Source organism: Chanos chanos, chromosome 6, assembly GCF_902362185.1.
Source record: "Chanos chanos chromosome 6, fChaCha1.1, whole genome shotgun sequence".
Taxonomy (NCBI): domain Eukaryota; kingdom Metazoa; phylum Chordata; class Actinopteri; order Gonorynchiformes; family Chanidae; genus Chanos; species Chanos chanos.
In genome coordinates, this window is record NC_044500.1 from 39,688,363 (window position 1) to 39,704,031 (window position 15,669).

General features: G+C 42.0%; 3 protein-coding genes across 4 annotated transcripts; all 3 read left to right on the forward strand.

The window, feature by feature from the left end:
* Positions 1-192: 192 nt before the first annotated feature.
* On the forward strand, positions 193-5,390 carry slc25a34 (solute carrier family 25 member 34). The gene is made up of 6 exons (XM_030777557.1): positions 193-282; positions 556-1,544; positions 2,967-3,032; positions 3,861-4,013; positions 4,360-4,494; positions 4,719-5,390. Exons 2-6 carry the CDS (start codon positions 1,059-1,061, stop codon positions 4,899-4,901), a joined length of 1,023 nt encoding a protein of 340 aa, XP_030633417.1. The 5' UTR covers positions 193-282; positions 556-1,058; the 3' UTR covers positions 4,902-5,390.
* A 293-nt stretch (positions 5,391-5,683) lies between these two features.
* On the forward strand, positions 5,684-8,530 carry LOC115814648 (transmembrane protein 82). Of its 2 annotated transcripts, none has more exons than XM_030777558.1 (6): positions 5,684-5,888; positions 5,997-6,069; positions 6,263-6,452; positions 6,647-7,064; positions 7,459-7,649; positions 7,825-8,530. In XM_030777558.1, exons 1-6 carry the CDS (start codon positions 5,819-5,821, stop codon positions 7,855-7,857), a joined length of 975 nt encoding a protein of 324 aa, XP_030633418.1. In that variant the 5' UTR covers positions 5,684-5,818; the 3' UTR covers positions 7,858-8,530. The 2 variants fall into 2 exon arrangements, with proteins under 2 accessions (XP_030633418.1, XP_030633420.1); XM_030777560.1 differs by having other exon boundaries at positions 6,263-6,374.
* A 1,809-nt stretch (positions 8,531-10,339) lies between these two features.
* Positions 10,340-15,427, forward strand: fblim1 (filamin binding LIM protein 1). Its single transcript, XM_030778356.1, has 8 exons — positions 10,340-10,422; positions 12,039-12,442; positions 12,811-12,965; positions 14,092-14,209; positions 14,296-14,465; positions 14,635-14,813; positions 15,070-15,190; positions 15,314-15,427. Exons 2-8 carry the CDS (start codon positions 12,043-12,045, stop codon positions 15,425-15,427), a joined length of 1,257 nt encoding a protein of 418 aa, XP_030634216.1. The 5' UTR covers positions 10,340-10,422; positions 12,039-12,042.
* Positions 15,428-15,669: the final 242 nt, after the last annotated feature.

Genomic DNA, 15,669 nt, shown 5'->3' on the forward strand with positions numbered 1-15,669 from the left:
CATTATTTGACACATTATTCCTGACTCCACCCCTTTCGGCGTCTGTAACCTTTTACCTAGAGAAAATCCATGGTATCGAGGAAAAAAGAAAGAAAGGGAGTTGAATTTGATTGGCCGAACTCAAGGGAGGTGGTGAGGTGGCTGAGGAGAAGAAGATACTATTGGTTGAGACTTCGAATGGACGGGGGGTTGCTTTTGGACGTCCTCTATGAAAACACATGTTTACCATCGTTAGTATTAGCTGGTGAAAGGGAAGGAGTTGGATTGTGAGGATTTAATAGGGTAAGTTTATCCCACTTTTCCTGTGCAGCCGACCTTTTTACCTATTGATGCGGATGAATATTTGTAAATTAATTATTTGGAGTTATCAGTTTTATGCTGTCTTTTATTCATCGGTCAGTATTATTGTAGTGATATAATCATGATTTGTCAGTATTTTGTGTATAAGGTGGTTTTCGGTTTGCAAAGTTTAGTTTACAGAACAGCATTTGCTATCTTGGATTTGTTTTTGATTATCCGTGAAACTGAGCTTCATACATTTTCGCATTGTTGCAGAATTGTTCCTTGTGGGGAATAAAACATACTGCACATGGGTCATGAATCCTGACTTTTCCTTGGACGATCGTCGGATTTCTTCAACGATTCCACTGTTTCCTTTTTCAGTCTTACATACAGAGGGACCTTGACCTTATTGTGCGCTACATGTACGGTACAAATGTATTTGATATTCATAAAACGCTGACGTATATAAAGACGTATATGTTGTGTAACACAGTGATAACTTGGATATAGTGAGTTCCTAAGAGACATGGATCACTGCAGAAAGAATATTCATAGATAACACAGGCATCAGGACACATTATACTGTGTCACTGGTACCTAGCAAACCCCATTAGCCTTATCATATTGTTTAAAGTAGTCGTAGTAATCTCTATCACATTGTATACACACTGTACCAGGAACACTCAGGAACTTTTTCACCAAACAGGCAGTGGAGAGACTGTGGCTCCTTCCCTCATTAATGTCACTGCACTCACAGTAAAAACTTCTTTCTAAAAATGACTGGTACGCAGATGTTGAATTACAATACAGACTCTGCGTTCAGAGCCCCTGCTACCATGCCTCCCATGCCTCCTCTTTCCCGGGGAGTGGCTGACCCTCTGCAGCCCCATGCCTTGTGGCTGCCGCTCGACTTCTTTTTGGGGGCTATGGCATGTTGTGGGGCGTGTGTGTTTACCAACCCACTGGAGGTGGTGAAGACGCGGCTTCAGCTGCAGGGCGAGCTGCGGGCACGGGGCTCCTACCAGAGACACTACCGAGGTGTGCTGCAGGCCCTTTGGGTGGTGGGCCGTACCGACGGTATCCGCGGCCTTCAGAAGGGTCTTTCGGTTGGACTGCTTTATCAGGGCCTGATGAATGGGGTGAGACTCGGTTTTTACTCCTACGTCCAAGGTGTCGGCCTCACAGCCACCCCAGGTGGGAGTCTGATAGCGGGGGCCACTGCTGGTGCCTTAGGGGCTTTCATCGCCTCCCCAGCATATCTGGTAAGTGCTAAGTGCTAAGTATTTACCTGTTGAAAGTCCAGTAAGTGGGGTGTTGTGAAAATGCTTTTGGGCCAGCACATGTGATTGTCACACGGCCCCTCCCTTCTTGGCTTTTGTTTAGCGTTTTATTAGAAGTGTGTTAAAAGTGTGTATCACAGTTGTAATTTCACTAATCTGAACCACATCATGTATTGGATTGCATTGTGATGCTGTGGTCACGAGATCTGTCGAGGCACAAATGCATGCCTCTACATTAATGCATTTATCCCTCAGTGTGGGGAAGAGTCTTAAAGGGAAAGCCCCCTTTTTATAATATATGGATCCATTATAACTCCTAACACACTATTTCTCAAAATTTCTAGCATTTTTCTTATTCTTATTATGAGTAGTCTCAGTATACTCTTGTTCTAAAACTCAATCTGACTCATCCCTGACAAATAGTTGGGCTTTGCTCCAGAGGAATTAAGTGAAACTTGTTTGGTGTGTACATATCACATGCATGGAAATCAAAACTCGCCATTCTCAGGACATTACAGAATTTCACTAAATGCAAATATTCAGCTGATGCAGAATTTAAAGGAAAAAAAACACAAAAAACAGAAGGGTGAAATTACACCTGTCTCTGAAAATAAAGGTTGTGTTGTTTATTTGCCTGTCAACTTCACTTCCCCCCTCTTTCATCAAAGGAAACATTCCATTCCTCCATTTCAGTTAGGGAACCCTATATACATGGTGAATGTTTGTTTGTATCTGGGGCACTAAATATATCCATCCTGCTCTGCCCTACCCCCTACCATGTCCACTCTGGGTGTGGGTCAGGAAGAGAGAGGTAAAAATATGTTAACCTCTATTTATGGGACCACAAGCGTACGTGGAAAACCCGACTGCAGCTTACGTGTCAAATATCAAAACTGTCACTGTAAGCTGAGTAATGATGATACAGTGTATGGGGTTGAGAGGATGAAAAGTTCAAGGGGCAAGAAAACAGCATTGGTACTGAAAAGGCTAAAACTAAAGAGATTCATGAGATAGAATAGAATAAGGTCTGCTTAGAATCTGAGTCGAGTGATACAGACATTTTTGTTCACGCATACAGCCCCTCCGGTCAGAATCCCGATTATTTTAGGGTTGCAGTGCATGTGTGAAAGGGGCTATAGAGAGAGAGAGAATTGAAAGAAGAAGGAACAGAGAAAAAATATATTCATCCAGAAGTGAGGGGGGTGTGTTTGCTACGTTTGCGGAAATGTTTTCAGATGTTATATAATTTTACAACCTGCCGTGTAGGACGTTCCCTTTAATTTATGACATATGGCTCACAGTGTAGATCAAGTACATGGCACGAAAAGAATTTAAGAAAAGTGAAAGGAGTGGTCAGTAGAGGGCCTACACAAAATATCTGAGTGTTTTTCATTTCTCTCTCAGGTAAAAACTCATCTTCAGGCTCAGACAGTCGAAGCTATAGCTGTGGGCCACCAACACAAGCATCAGGTAAGGAATCCAATGTCTAAAAATACTCCGTCAAACACTGGAACATCTCGGAACGCTTTTGTCTTTATATGTCTTAGATCACTACTTAGCACCACTGCCCTTTGTACAGAAAGCAGCATGAGTGCGTCAGAGCGAAGTGTGTGTGTGTGTGTGTGTGTGTGAGCGAGCGCGCATGCATGTGTACTGCAGAGCCCACATGTATGTCAACAACTACGACACACCTTTTACAATTAAAGTAGCTGCGACCAATAAGAGAGCAGCAGACAGAGGTGTGTGGCGGATTCAGTCAGCAAAAACTGGAATAGTGAACTTTACTCCGGGAAGCCGAGGCACCTATGTGACTGTCAAAGGCCAAGTTGAGCAAGAGATCTTTTTAGCTGAATGTGTAATAAAATGCACAATAATTGTGAAATTCGTCTACTGAACTCTGCTAACGCAAGCTACCATCTTAGAAGTGAGGTTATCGATAAATGGTGTGTCTGGTGAAATATTGCTAAAAATCTGAGGATGGTTACATTGTCTCGTGTGGCTGAGTAGACACAAACATGAGACAGCCATGCTCTACGTCTGGAAATAATTACAGTAAATAAACACACTAGGCCACATTTTTCAGCAGTCTGAGAATTAGATAGTGATTTGCCATTAAAAAAAGTCTCAGGTTACGATATATTACCATGCATGCATGTTACCGTGCATTGTCAGCATGTGTCTTGCAGTGGTGTCTACACCACACCACAGCATGCAACACACTCTGTACAATTTCAGTCTCACTTTTTGTGATTACGAGTCTCTCTCTCTTTCACTCCCTCCCTCTCTCTCACCTTGCAGGGGGTGTCTAATGCATTTGTGTCTATTTATCGCCGTGAGGGTGTGATTGGCCTGTGGAGGGGTGTGAATGGGGCAGTGCCTCGGGTCATGGTCGGGTCGGCAGCACAACTGGCCACTTTCAGTTCAGCTAAAGAATGGGTTTCCCGTTACGAGGTGAGTCTCTCCGTCACCTGTCACACACAGCTCTCTTGTGAAGTGTGGACTGCACTAATAGTTAATGCTTACATGTGCTCTCAAATGAACTAAAAATAACAGAGAGGAGCAGAAGGAGCAGAAAACGCGTACTATTCTATTATGTAATATCATGAAGCTGTACAGACTTTGAATTAGAGTTGAAAAGTAATGACCTGAAGCATCTAATTTAAAGGATATTTTGTTGGTAATGGCTATGAGTCTGAAAGTGACTGAAAAGTTGACCAGAACTAAGCTTTTTACGGAGAGGAAGGCAATGACAATGGAATTTTTGACGTGTAATGTGTTCATTTTTCCAATCCTGCAGTGGTTCAGTCCAAACAGCTGGCTGGTTGCTTTGACAGCTGCCATGATAAGTGGAGTTGCCGTGACGATCACCATGACACCGTTTGACGTAATCAGCACGAGACTTTACAATCAGCCAGTAGATGAATTTAGAAGGGTAAAGTCTTCTCGCGCTACATCAACCTCTCCCCCCTACTCAATCAGCAGTCACCTGTCTAACCTCTTTTTAACTTCTTTACAAAGTTTATTCATTTTTTTCCCTCCATTAACCATTTTATGGTTTCTTCCATGTGTCAACTTCCTCTTGTCTAGTCCATCTTTACATGTGATAACACTGATGAACGTTTTAAACACTATGTATTTCCTCTGCCTGTCCTACAGGGTCGATTGTACAATGGATTCATGGATTGCTTAGTGAAGGTCTGTCAGACAGAAGGTCTTTTTGGTCTGTATAAGGGTATAGGACCAGTGTTTGTCCGCCTGGCCCCTCACACTGTTCTCAGCATGTTGTTGTGGGACCTGATGAGACAGAAAGCACTCCGCTACTGTTCAAGCCAAGGATGAAGCTAAGACCAGAAATACTGCTGCTGGATCTATGTGGCAGATGGGTGCCATAAGCAAGGAGCAACAGAAGAGAGACTCATTCATGAAGCCATTCTTATGACACACTTTAAAATAGACCTCTTGACTCAGTTCTGATTAATAAGCTCTTTGCTGTTTTAAGCGTGGTGGGAATGTGTTTAAGAACTGTGGTGTGTGCTAGTCACACATTTCTCATCCGGGTTCTCATTACATTCAAGACTACTGCATTCAAGCTGATCCATACAAGGCATACTAATGTGCTCACAAGGTCACTGGAACATGGACTTTTTAAAATGAATTTAAATGTCAAGAACATGGAAATGTGCTTTTGAGTGTTTTGGTGTTGTTCAGGGACACATGACATTTGATTAATTGCCTTATCTGTCAAAATGTCAAGTAGTTTTTGACTGTCTTTTTAGTGTGGTTTACTAATTAAATGTCAATAATTAAATAACAAGATATTTGGCTTAACTTTGTTTTTGTGCAAATTGTCATTTGTTTGCCCTGCACCCCACGAGAGGTTAGAATTTGATAAAATGCGAATAAACCAATTAGGGATGTAAGACTCCTCCGCAATGATATCAGGCATACAGTCCCTGAGCACAGCAGACTATAGTGTACTCTGAAGTATATGATATAATCAGCAATTGGAGTTTGGCTTAGAACTTTGAGCACTCATTTCTCAATCCCATCGGACAGAAGAGAAAAACCTGTTTTAACTTATCTAACGACATGACCTTTGAGACTAACGCTATAGAGACAAAATAGGATGATCCATTGCATGGAAATGGAGTCGTTCCCATAACAAATGTAGATAACATTTTTGAAGAAATATAAAGCGTCGTGAACTCAGTAAAACTGTAAATTACTTCATTTCAGAAGACACTGTGAGCTTCAGAATGATTTTAAACATACTCTCTTGGATTTCGTGGTTACTAGGTGCAAATCCCCTCGACAGGGTACTGCGTGGTATGTAATGTTTAAAGAAAACGTATATTTGTTGTATCAGTTGTAGTGCGTAACCAGCGTCTATGGTATGAGTTCCTGTAAACCCTGTAGAGTGCTTCTTGTTCACAGGTTTAGTGGGAGCATGTGGAATTTCAGTATTGAATCATGTGATGAGGATCCAACTGTTTATTGAGACGTACAGGTAAGATACATGCGCGCAGTTTTGGGTTTTTTTTTCTTTCACCGGAGAAACTGCTGTTCTCGTTTCGTAACCGACTACCTCCTCCTTCGTGCTTCATGATTACCCGCTCCATAAAACATTGTGAAATGACCTTAAAAATTAACGTTGATGAATAAATTTTGGCAGTGATTACATGACGTTACATCCTTCGCAGTGTTCCCGAAGAAGACCACAAAAAGAAAAGTTATGTTGATGGGCGCGGTTGGGCCGCGGGGCGCTTTGCTGCAGCTGTACGCTTTTTGGGTCTGACTGGACTTCTGTCTGTGGTGGGTCAACGAGTGGCCAGTCTGATTGTTCTGGAATTCTCCCTCAGGGCTATTTTAGCCGCCGTGACCACTAGACAAGTGAGACTTCTTTACGCAATACTGAGCCACGCATGATAAACAAGCAATACTTAAACATACTCACATTTGGCCAGTTGTAACGAATTGTTAAATCTCTTTAAAGCTTAATTATTTTGGCTCATTTTGAGGTTAAACAACTGATGATTTCTCCTTACTTCCACCATGTTTTGTCCACATTCCTCACTTTTTTTTAGGGCGTGCTGTCAGGTAGTATTCGACAGCTCCTCGTCCAGTGTCAGTTCTCTCTTGGCTGTGCTTTCAGTTGCAGTCTTGACTTTCTCCAAGAGGGGGCGCTGCACAATACTCTCAACCTGCTGTTGGCCGGAGGCCTGAGCTGGTTTATAGCAGATCACAGCCAACGCCTGTGGAGCCATGTGGTGGGGCTCTACCCTCAGCATGGCTCCCAACACTGCTGTGGCATATGCCTCTCGTTATCCACACACAACAATGCCCTGCTGCCGTTTATAAACCGTGCTGTCCTCCTAGCATTTGCCATGGGCACTGTGGCATCCCTTAGCATTGTAAACCACCACTATGCGTCGGACACAGACTCTGTAAGGTTCTGGACGCCACTGGTCATCTGTTATACCATGCTCATGGTCTATATTCAGGGTGAGTTAGAATGGGTTGTGGGGCGTGAAATGGCCTTCACTTCAAAAATCTATGTCATCTTCACAAACCAAATATACATATATGTATATATATTTTTGACCCTCATCACACCATGATGAATTAATACCTTGTAATCAGATAAGGATTCAGATCTACCACTTGTGCAACACATTCCAGTAATTTTAACATACAAGGCATGTCTGCCCATGACATGCCAGCTAAAAAATTTGCAAAAACACGGTTATTTTTGTTGAGCAATTGATTTCATCTCCCCAAAGACCTTCTGCCACACACACACGCACACACACACACTGGACTCTTTAATTTGCTCTTGAGTTGGAGTCGTCTCATGCAGAAGTGAAACTGTCCAGACTCGTTTGATCTGTTCTCTCAGAAGGGCAGCAGCGGAGACCAGATGGAGAAGCAGTGCTACACACAGTGGTTCTGCGCCTGGGAGCCCTGCTGGTGCTCACACTGAGTGTGGGCTGGTGGGTTGATGTGCTACACATTCTCATGGCACTCCTGGGAGAACTCATCTGTCTTTTGCCTTGTCAAGACCTGTTGTACACTCAGCCAGTGTCTCAGGTGAGAGAATCTGTTTTGTGCTGTAAACTGGGTTACTATGTTTTTTTTTTTTTTATCCAGCAATTTTGGTGTCTTATCAGTTCTGAGTCTGTTTGTAAGTCTTATTCATGTTATGTTGTATTTTTTTTATACTTTTCTTCTTGTTTTAAAATGTGTCTCTGTTGTGCATCATCAGGAAGAAGAGGAGACGTCTTTCAAAACTTCCTAGATTTTTTTTAGAGGTTAAAACAACCCATAATCAGCTGTCCCAAAGAGAATGACCACACCAACAAGGGTTTATGGGAAACAACATTCCTTGCCGCTGTTGTTTACTTTGCCTTTTGGGCCATAAGAAGTTTGCTGTGTGTTTGTTTTACACAGAGGTCTCTTCAGTTATTGACCAGGTTGCTGTACAGTGCAGCTAGAATAGATGTGGTTTAGCTTCACGAATCCACTTTGGTAATGTTGTTCCTCCCTGTTTCAAGTAAAGTTTATCCTTTCTCAGCTTATATCTCTGTTGAAACAAGGGATCACTATGTCAGAAGAACGCAGAACATTTAGTAGTGTGCTATCAGACTACAAGTCATCAAGTACTCAACATTGTCAACAAGTACTCAGGGTAGACAAAAACTGTTTATCCATTAATAAACATCATTGCCTTGCTGTGACATTCACTATTCAATAGGCGTGTATGGACAGTTTGGCCCAAACAAGTCACTGCAACCTCATACAGCATTTTAAAGATGCATTGAGGTTGTTTATTTTGTGTGATCCAGGCTATTTTTGCCATTGGTTGGCTTTCGAAGCCGTCGTCGATGCAATGTGCAAATGGTAAAATTCCTTGCATGGCACTGAAATGGGTTTCCTGCATGAGAAAACTTACAATGCCTCAGCTGACCTACTTCCGATAATAAAATTATTTATTTAAAAAGGAATGTGATGATCCCTCCTTTTCTTGCATTAGTGATTCTTTCCCCCAAAACAATAGTCTAAAGCGAACGTTCATCAGTACCAGTACATTTGGAACACGTTATCAAAGGAGTCTATGGAAGATGTGAAAGTGAAAAATACATCCTATTGTCCCACTGTTGACAAATTATGTGAAAACTAAAACAATGGTGTGATCTATCTTGCAGATGTTTTGGCATTTCTACACTAGTAATTTACTGACTTATGGCTCTGATTAACATAAGAACAACACAGAAACTGAAAAAGAATAGGATTTTTGTAAGGTCTTACTTTCAGCTCCATCTGGTTTTTTTGGGGTTTTGGCAATGAGGTTGATTGTGGGGGGGAGGGGTTAGGACTTGAGTGGGTGATGTCATTCCTGGGCATGCTCCCTCCTGCAGCTGTGACATCACCATGGCATTCCATTTTTCAGACACTGGAACAACATAGATCCCAAATCTAGACCCCTCCCCCTTCCTATTTTAACCCTCTCTCAACACTTAATGCTCCCTCATTCACTCAACCCTCCTCTCTCTCTTTCTCCCTCTCTTTCTCTCACCCTCTTTCTGGCTCTGGGTCTCTCGCTCCCTCTTCTCTCTCAAATTCCCATTTTTCCCTGCTCCTCTCCTTTTGCCCATGGCCTCCCCCTCCTCTCCCCTTGTTCCAGATTCCTCAGCTCGCAGCCTGTGACGGTTTTCTTGCTTCCCAAGGATTTGCTTGATTCAGGAGGAAAGCATTTGCTGATAAGCTGATGAAAACTAAAACTTGAAAAACAAAACAAAACAAAAAAAACATTTGAAAGCATAACATTTGCCGACATAGAATATCTTGAAAAAAATAGTTTTGAAACCCCTCCCTTCTCTCCCCTCATCTCCCATATTAGCTCTTTGTAGTCTGTTGCTCAAAGCTCTTTGTGACTATTCTTAAGCATGGAAGTGCTGACAGTAGAGACTATAAGTGACTAATGCTTCTGATAGCTTTTAATGTGCACAGCCCAATGCAAGACTGAGTCAATATAAGTCTCTACAGACATCTTCAGATCTAGAAAATAAGTTGGACAGTCAGTGTTAAAAGAAAAAGCATGAGTGAGTGAGGGGGATGGGAAGAGAAAAATGAAAGAGAAGAAAAAGAGAGGGCAGACTCTATGAGGGAGGTTGAGAAAATAAAACTGACTGAACAATGAGGGAGGTGAAACAGAGAGAAGGAGAGAGAGAGAGAGAGAGAGAGAGAGAGAGAGGCAAGCTGAAAAAGGCAGGTACAGTCACATCCTGCTGGATTCTACAAGATAAAGGGGAGGAAAGAAGGGGGGTGGGTGTGTGTGTGTGTGTGTGTGTGTGTGTGTGTGTGTGTGTGTGTGTGCGCGTGTGTGTGTGTTTATCAAATGAGTGCATGCCTTTCTGTGGCAGGGTCCTCTGGAGACTGTACATACATGAACATGGTTCATCACAATATATTTGTGTACAGTTGTGTGTGTGAAAGTCACATATAAAGCACATGCACTTTGAACACTGCTGTGTGTTTGTGTGTCCCTTAGTGTTTCTTTGAGTGTGTCATGCATTTTACAGGGCTTTGTCAGTGATTAACTGTTCACCTTTTACGGCTGGGAAAGTAGTGTTGTCATTCAGCGGGAGAGGGAGGAGGGAGAGCGGGAGGGAGGGAGGTTCAGGAGGAAAAGGAGTGGCTTGCTGCAGATAGCTGTCCTTTCTGCTACACTTTTCTCTCAAGTGACGGCTCACGAGTGACTGTAGGGGAAGAGACCGGGAGTGCCAAGACACAGAAAGAAACAGGAGAAAAAGAAAGTAGAAGAAAGAAAGACAAAAAAAGTGAATATCAGCTCTATTTTCAGGTAAGTGTAAACAGAAAAGAGCAAAAAAGCAGAAAAAGACAAGAAGAAATGAAATCATGAACAGGCAGAGGAATGTGCTTTTATGAAGTAATGGTAATGTTTGACTATGCTTTCACTTATGCTTCACCTTTGTATATACAATTTGCATGACTGTAGATATGTGCTGTGAATGATAAAATGTAATCTGTTGTGATTTCTGAAATGTACATGTGTGGACTCTGGTGAGCATCTTCTAAGCATCTCTGTGCTATCTAATAAGTGTTGAGCTAGCACATATTCACACCCTCAGATATGCGTGTGGACATTTTCAGACAGACAGTTTTTGAAAAAGAGATGTGTTAGTTTCCAAACACCTGATGTTCACACAATCTCAGTTATTACTTTCATGTTCTCTGAACGCTCAAGCAACTGAGATGTCTCTGATATACTCGGACTACAGCCATTTCTCAGTGGCTCTGTTGCAGTTCAAATTGGAGCCACAACCTTAATATATTATTAAGTGTAATAGCAATTCCATGACCACTACCACAACTACTATCACTACTGCTGGCATGTCATTTTTTTACTACTATTACTAACAACAACAAGATTACCATAATAATGAGAAGAAGAAGAAGAGGAAGAAGAAGGAGGGAGGAAGAGTATGAGAAGGAAGAAGAACACAAACTGTCATTGATTAGATATTCATTTCAGTGGTCAAGGCTCTGGTCCAAACTATATATTTATTTCATTTTTTGGCCTGTAAGTTGTACTGCAGATGTTATACTACAGTTCCAGCACAGGATATGATTCATATAAGTCAGGTACAGTTGGAGTTGTAAATATAATCCCCTATGAAAAAAAAAATCAACTCATGAGTCAGTACCTGGATTACTGTCAAATGTGACAGATCTAAAAAGAGTGAGAGTATGGTATGTGAGTCCTTAAAAAAATGGCTGACACATTTATGAGTATTTCAGATGGGTTCTTAGATCAGAAATTTGGGGGATATCTCTGTGCATGTTTAGCCTGTGTGTGTGTGTGTGTGTGTGCGCACACCCAGCTTTGAGTAGTTCTGTTGTGCATGTGTGCATGTTTTGACCTCTTGAGGTGTGACTCTATGTTTGCCAGGGTGTGTTCAGCGGGTGTATCTGTTTTGCAATCATTTGTACATGGGCATTTTAAACAGCGCTTTTCCGGGACTACAAATTTAGTCCTGTATCAGCAGATCAGACTACAACTAATGCCCTAATATAGCTATGTTGTAAGAAACAGGTTAACGTGGGCATGTCCCAGCCCTAATCTGTGTAAAAATGCTAAAATGTTAAAAGTGATGTATGTGTTCATTCCTTCTCTCCTTTGGCTTTGTTCAGCACACCCTTTTTCACAACTACCAACATTCGCATAACAAAGTGTGCAAGTAAGAAACAGTGTATTAGACATTCCGCCATGCAGTCATGCTAGTGATAAAGAAAAGGCTGTCAAATGTTTTTATCTTTTGTGTGGCTTTGGAGGGATAATTATAATAACAATAGCTTAGGTATTTAACAGTGTTTTATGTACTGGGACACCAACATGTCTTACCCACCATCTGGGACACCAACATGTTTTACACAAATGTGTGTTATGTTTTTCAGCAACATGACATCAGCTGAACCACAGAAGAAGATGGTTTCCTCTGTCTTCATCACTCTGGCATCCCCTTACAGAGCCACAATCACCCAACGGCCACACATACAACACAGCACCGTGGAAAAAGACACACAGCAATCAGCTGTACCTGTCAGCCATGGGAACGACTTCTCTGAAATGAAGTTGGCTAATACCCACAAAAAAGCTGCAGCTCTCTCGCAGGATGGACATAATGGACTGCAGACGTCTCCACTGGCACCGACCAGCCCCAGAAACTCCCAGCCGGGATCTACGCTCGGTTCCTCTGTCTCCGGAACAGAGACCTATCCATCTTCCATGGTCGTACCTGGTTCATTTACCTCCAGAAATACAGAACTGTTAACAAGCAAAGTAGACGACAACACCGAAGGTAATGAGATAGCATTGCCATTAAAAGAATTAGTATGTTATATGGGAGGAGGGTATGTTGGACAAAACTGTGAGAGGTCAGGAAGATTAGATTCATACTTGTTCATATTACAGGGAGATTAAGGAACACTTTACTGTCTGTAGAGTTAATTTAGTTGTTTAGTACACTAGTTTACAAATTCATTGGTGATGTCTCCTTGATATAAAGGGACTGGAAAACAATTTTCAGAACATTTCAAAAAAGAAAATTCAGTCACTTAAAGAAAAATCTCAGCAACCCCCCCCCCCCCCCCCCCAAAAAAAACCTCTCATTTGCATTTGTGGATAATCTGTTAAAAATGCTGCCTGATTTTTTTCCTGGTCTCTCAGAGATTTTACCACCACCACCCCCTCTGCCGACACCCCTGGACTCTGAGCTCTCTGAGGACCCCACAGCACCCCTGCCCCCACCCCCAGTCCATGGGTTCTCTCCTGCTCCTCTTCAGTCTGTCCCCCAGCATGGACCACTAAGCGCCAAGTTTGAGGTAAGATATTAAGTCTCCCATCCTCATGTTCCTCTCAATTCGCAATTGTCCACATGCTCATGTTTCCAAAATGCACAAGGCCAAGTGTAACGGTGAACAAATGGAACAGAGACTGTCTCATGTATGCCTGGTATCAGTACTTCAGGAGGAAGAAAGGTCTGACTCTGATTCGGATTGTGAGTACATCTGCAGAATGAATCTGAATGAAAATGAGCCTTTGGAGAAAAAATCTGTCTTGAATTGCACTCATCAAAAGATACAGCCAATCTCACACTCAGAATTTACATTAACTTTTATTCATTTAGCAGACGCTCTTATTTAAAGTGACTTCCAAGAGAGGCAGAATACAAACCAAGCATGTAATTTTAGTGAAATTCTGTAGACTTTATTATTGTGGGCTGCATTGCACAGAGGATGCAATGAAAGCTGACATCGTAGCATTAAGTAAACCCAAAGCCGTAGCATTCCTCTACACAAAACCCTCCCTCTAAAGGGGTATGAGTGACTGTATGTACTTTTCCCATGAACTCTGTCTGCGCGTGGGGCTACCTTTCTGCCTTACTGCCGCGTAATTACTTCAGAGGAATATTCTCTGCACTTTCAGGAGCCCATGAAGTTACTGTGTCCATTCACAATGTGTCCTTACTGCACGCATCAGTCACAGTGTGTATTTTATACAGTTTAGAAGTAATTAGTATGAGCATTAAACGTTCGAGTAAACTTCAGATGGGTGGTGTGTTAGACTTCAGAAATATGGTGGACAGATGGAATGCGGTGTTTTGATGTGATTTACGAGAAAATAGAATGGTCTGATCAGTTGCTCTGAAATGGAGCATGTTTAATTATGATGTTTTGCCTGAAGCTCTTATTTATTTGGTTTCCTATTTTTATTACTAAGTAGCTCACATACAAAAACAAACCTTTGGAAATATTTTATGAGCACTGCATTCTTATGTATCTCTAAAGTGTTTCTCATAACCCACAAAAATAGTTCAACAGAAGAGCATTCTGCTGAGATGAAAAAGTATCAGTCAAACATTTTCTTTGTGATGTTGCCTTGCACTTACAATCATATAATATACTTATTTCTGTATTATTACCCCTCATCAATGTTCTGTGATTATAGACCAAAACAGCTGCAAAACAACAAGAGGACACACCTCCCCCTGGTGGAGTAAAACACAATGAAGCAACTGTGGCACCTCACAGCAATTTGGAACAGGAGGTGCACCCAGAGAGCAAAGGCATGTATTTATGGAGAGAAAAACACACCAGTTGTTAATTAATTTTTCCCCCTTGATATTAACCTCATAGTTTGTATGTTTTTCAGATGTCTGTGGATTTTGTCGCAAAACTGTGGCTCTAAGTGAGCCTGCCATAGAGGCTTTGAACAGAACTTACCACGCAAGCTGCTTCCAGTGCAGACAGTGTGAAGTCCCCTTAGCAGGCAAAATATACTACAATAAGGCTGGAATTCCACTCTGTGAAGACTGCTATCAGGTACAAGCAGCTGAGGGTCAAAGCAACTTTTTTAACAAATGCTGGCACAAGATAGATTCACAGTCTGCACAAATTCACACACTTATGAATATTTAACACGGGGCGTGCATATGCATGGTTCAATTTGCATATTCTAAGCATTAACTTTCATCTTGTGGGACAATCGCAGGCAAGTTTGGAGCCCTGCTGGGCATGTGGTGAAGTCATTAAGGATCACATGATACGAGCGCTGGAGCGAGCCTACCACCCACCCTGCTTTGTCTGTACAACTTGTAATCAAGCTATTGGTGAACAGAGGTTTGCACAGGGTGAGGTAGGAGAGGTGTACTGCCTACAGGACTACTACAGGTAAATAATGACCATGCAAATCTATGTTCTTTTAAGAATATGCACGTTCTTTCTTTTCTTGACCCTGCAGTCGGCAATGAAAACTGTCAACGCTAGGTGGTATTCATGCTGAAATACAGGAATAAGGAGGAAAAAGAGGAAATTCCTGAATATAAGTGGATCATACAATTGTAGCTGTTGCAGTGACAGGAAGGTATCAGTTGCCAAAGAGCAGTGGTGTGAGTAATGGTTCTCTTTGCTGTGTTGTCGGGTAAAGGAAATACGCACCTCAGTGCAGCGTCTGTGCACAGCTCATCATCCCTCGTGAGGATGGTACTGATAGTTATACAGTGGAATGTCTTGGACGCTCTTTCCATGAGGACTGCTACCGTTGTGAGGTATGTGCTTATGGACCTGAGACTCTCACTGTAATGTGTGTAGGCAAATGTATGTGAGTTGAATGTGTGTAAGTGCATTCTCTCTCTCTCTCTCTATCTCTCTCTCTCACTTCCCTTTATAAGGTATGCAAAGTACTGCTTTCCCCAGAGCCAAATGAACAGGGTTGTCACCCACTGGAAGGACAGATACTTTGCAAACCCTGTCACCTGACACTGGTCCAAGCAGTGCAGCACTAAACTGTGCAACAACCTCAGAGCCAGACTGGAGAAATGAGCAAATGAGGACAAATCCACATGAAAAGGGCATCTTCAGAGAGGAAGGTTTTTAAAGACAGCTGGCCGGCAGTTTGAATGGGAGATCTTTTAAAAAGGGAGAGCAGAATTTTGTTTTTCATTATAGTATTAATTCATTTAAGATTACATAATATTACCCTATTTTTATACAAACAAAGCCTGAATTTAGATTCTTTTCAAATTCC

Excerpts from the sequence above, each read along its gene's own strand:
- slc25a34 (XM_030777557.1), top strand. The coding sequence starts at position 1,059 with ATGACTGGTACGCAGATGTTGAATTACAATACAGACTCTGCGTTCAGA. Across the intron at positions 4,014-4,359 it reads AATGGGTTTCCCGTTACGAG|TGGTTCAGTCCAAACAGCTG; the intron begins GTGAGTCTCTCC and ends CCAATCCTGCAG. Across the intron at positions 4,495-4,718 it reads CAGTAGATGAATTTAGAAGG|GGTCGATTGTACAATGGATT; the intron begins GTAAAGTCTTCT and ends CCTGTCCTACAG.
- LOC115814648 (XM_030777558.1), top strand. The coding sequence starts at position 5,819 with ATGATTTTAAACATACTCTCTTGGATTTCGTGGTTACTAGGTGCAAAT. Across the intron at positions 6,070-6,262 it reads CTGTTTATTGAGACGTACAG|TGTTCCCGAAGAAGACCACA; the intron begins GTAAGATACATG and ends CATCCTTCGCAG. Across the intron at positions 7,065-7,458 it reads GCTCATGGTCTATATTCAGG|AAGGGCAGCAGCGGAGACCA; the intron begins GTGAGTTAGAAT and ends CTGTTCTCTCAG.
- fblim1 (XM_030778356.1), top strand. The coding sequence starts at position 12,043 with ATGACATCAGCTGAACCACAGAAGAAGATGGTTTCCTCTGTCTTCATC. Across the intron at positions 14,814-15,069 it reads TGCCTACAGGACTACTACAG|GAAATACGCACCTCAGTGCA; the intron begins GTAAATAATGAC and ends TGTCGGGTAAAG. Across the intron at positions 15,191-15,313 it reads AGGACTGCTACCGTTGTGAG|GTATGCAAAGTACTGCTTTC; the intron begins GTATGTGCTTAT and ends TCCCTTTATAAG.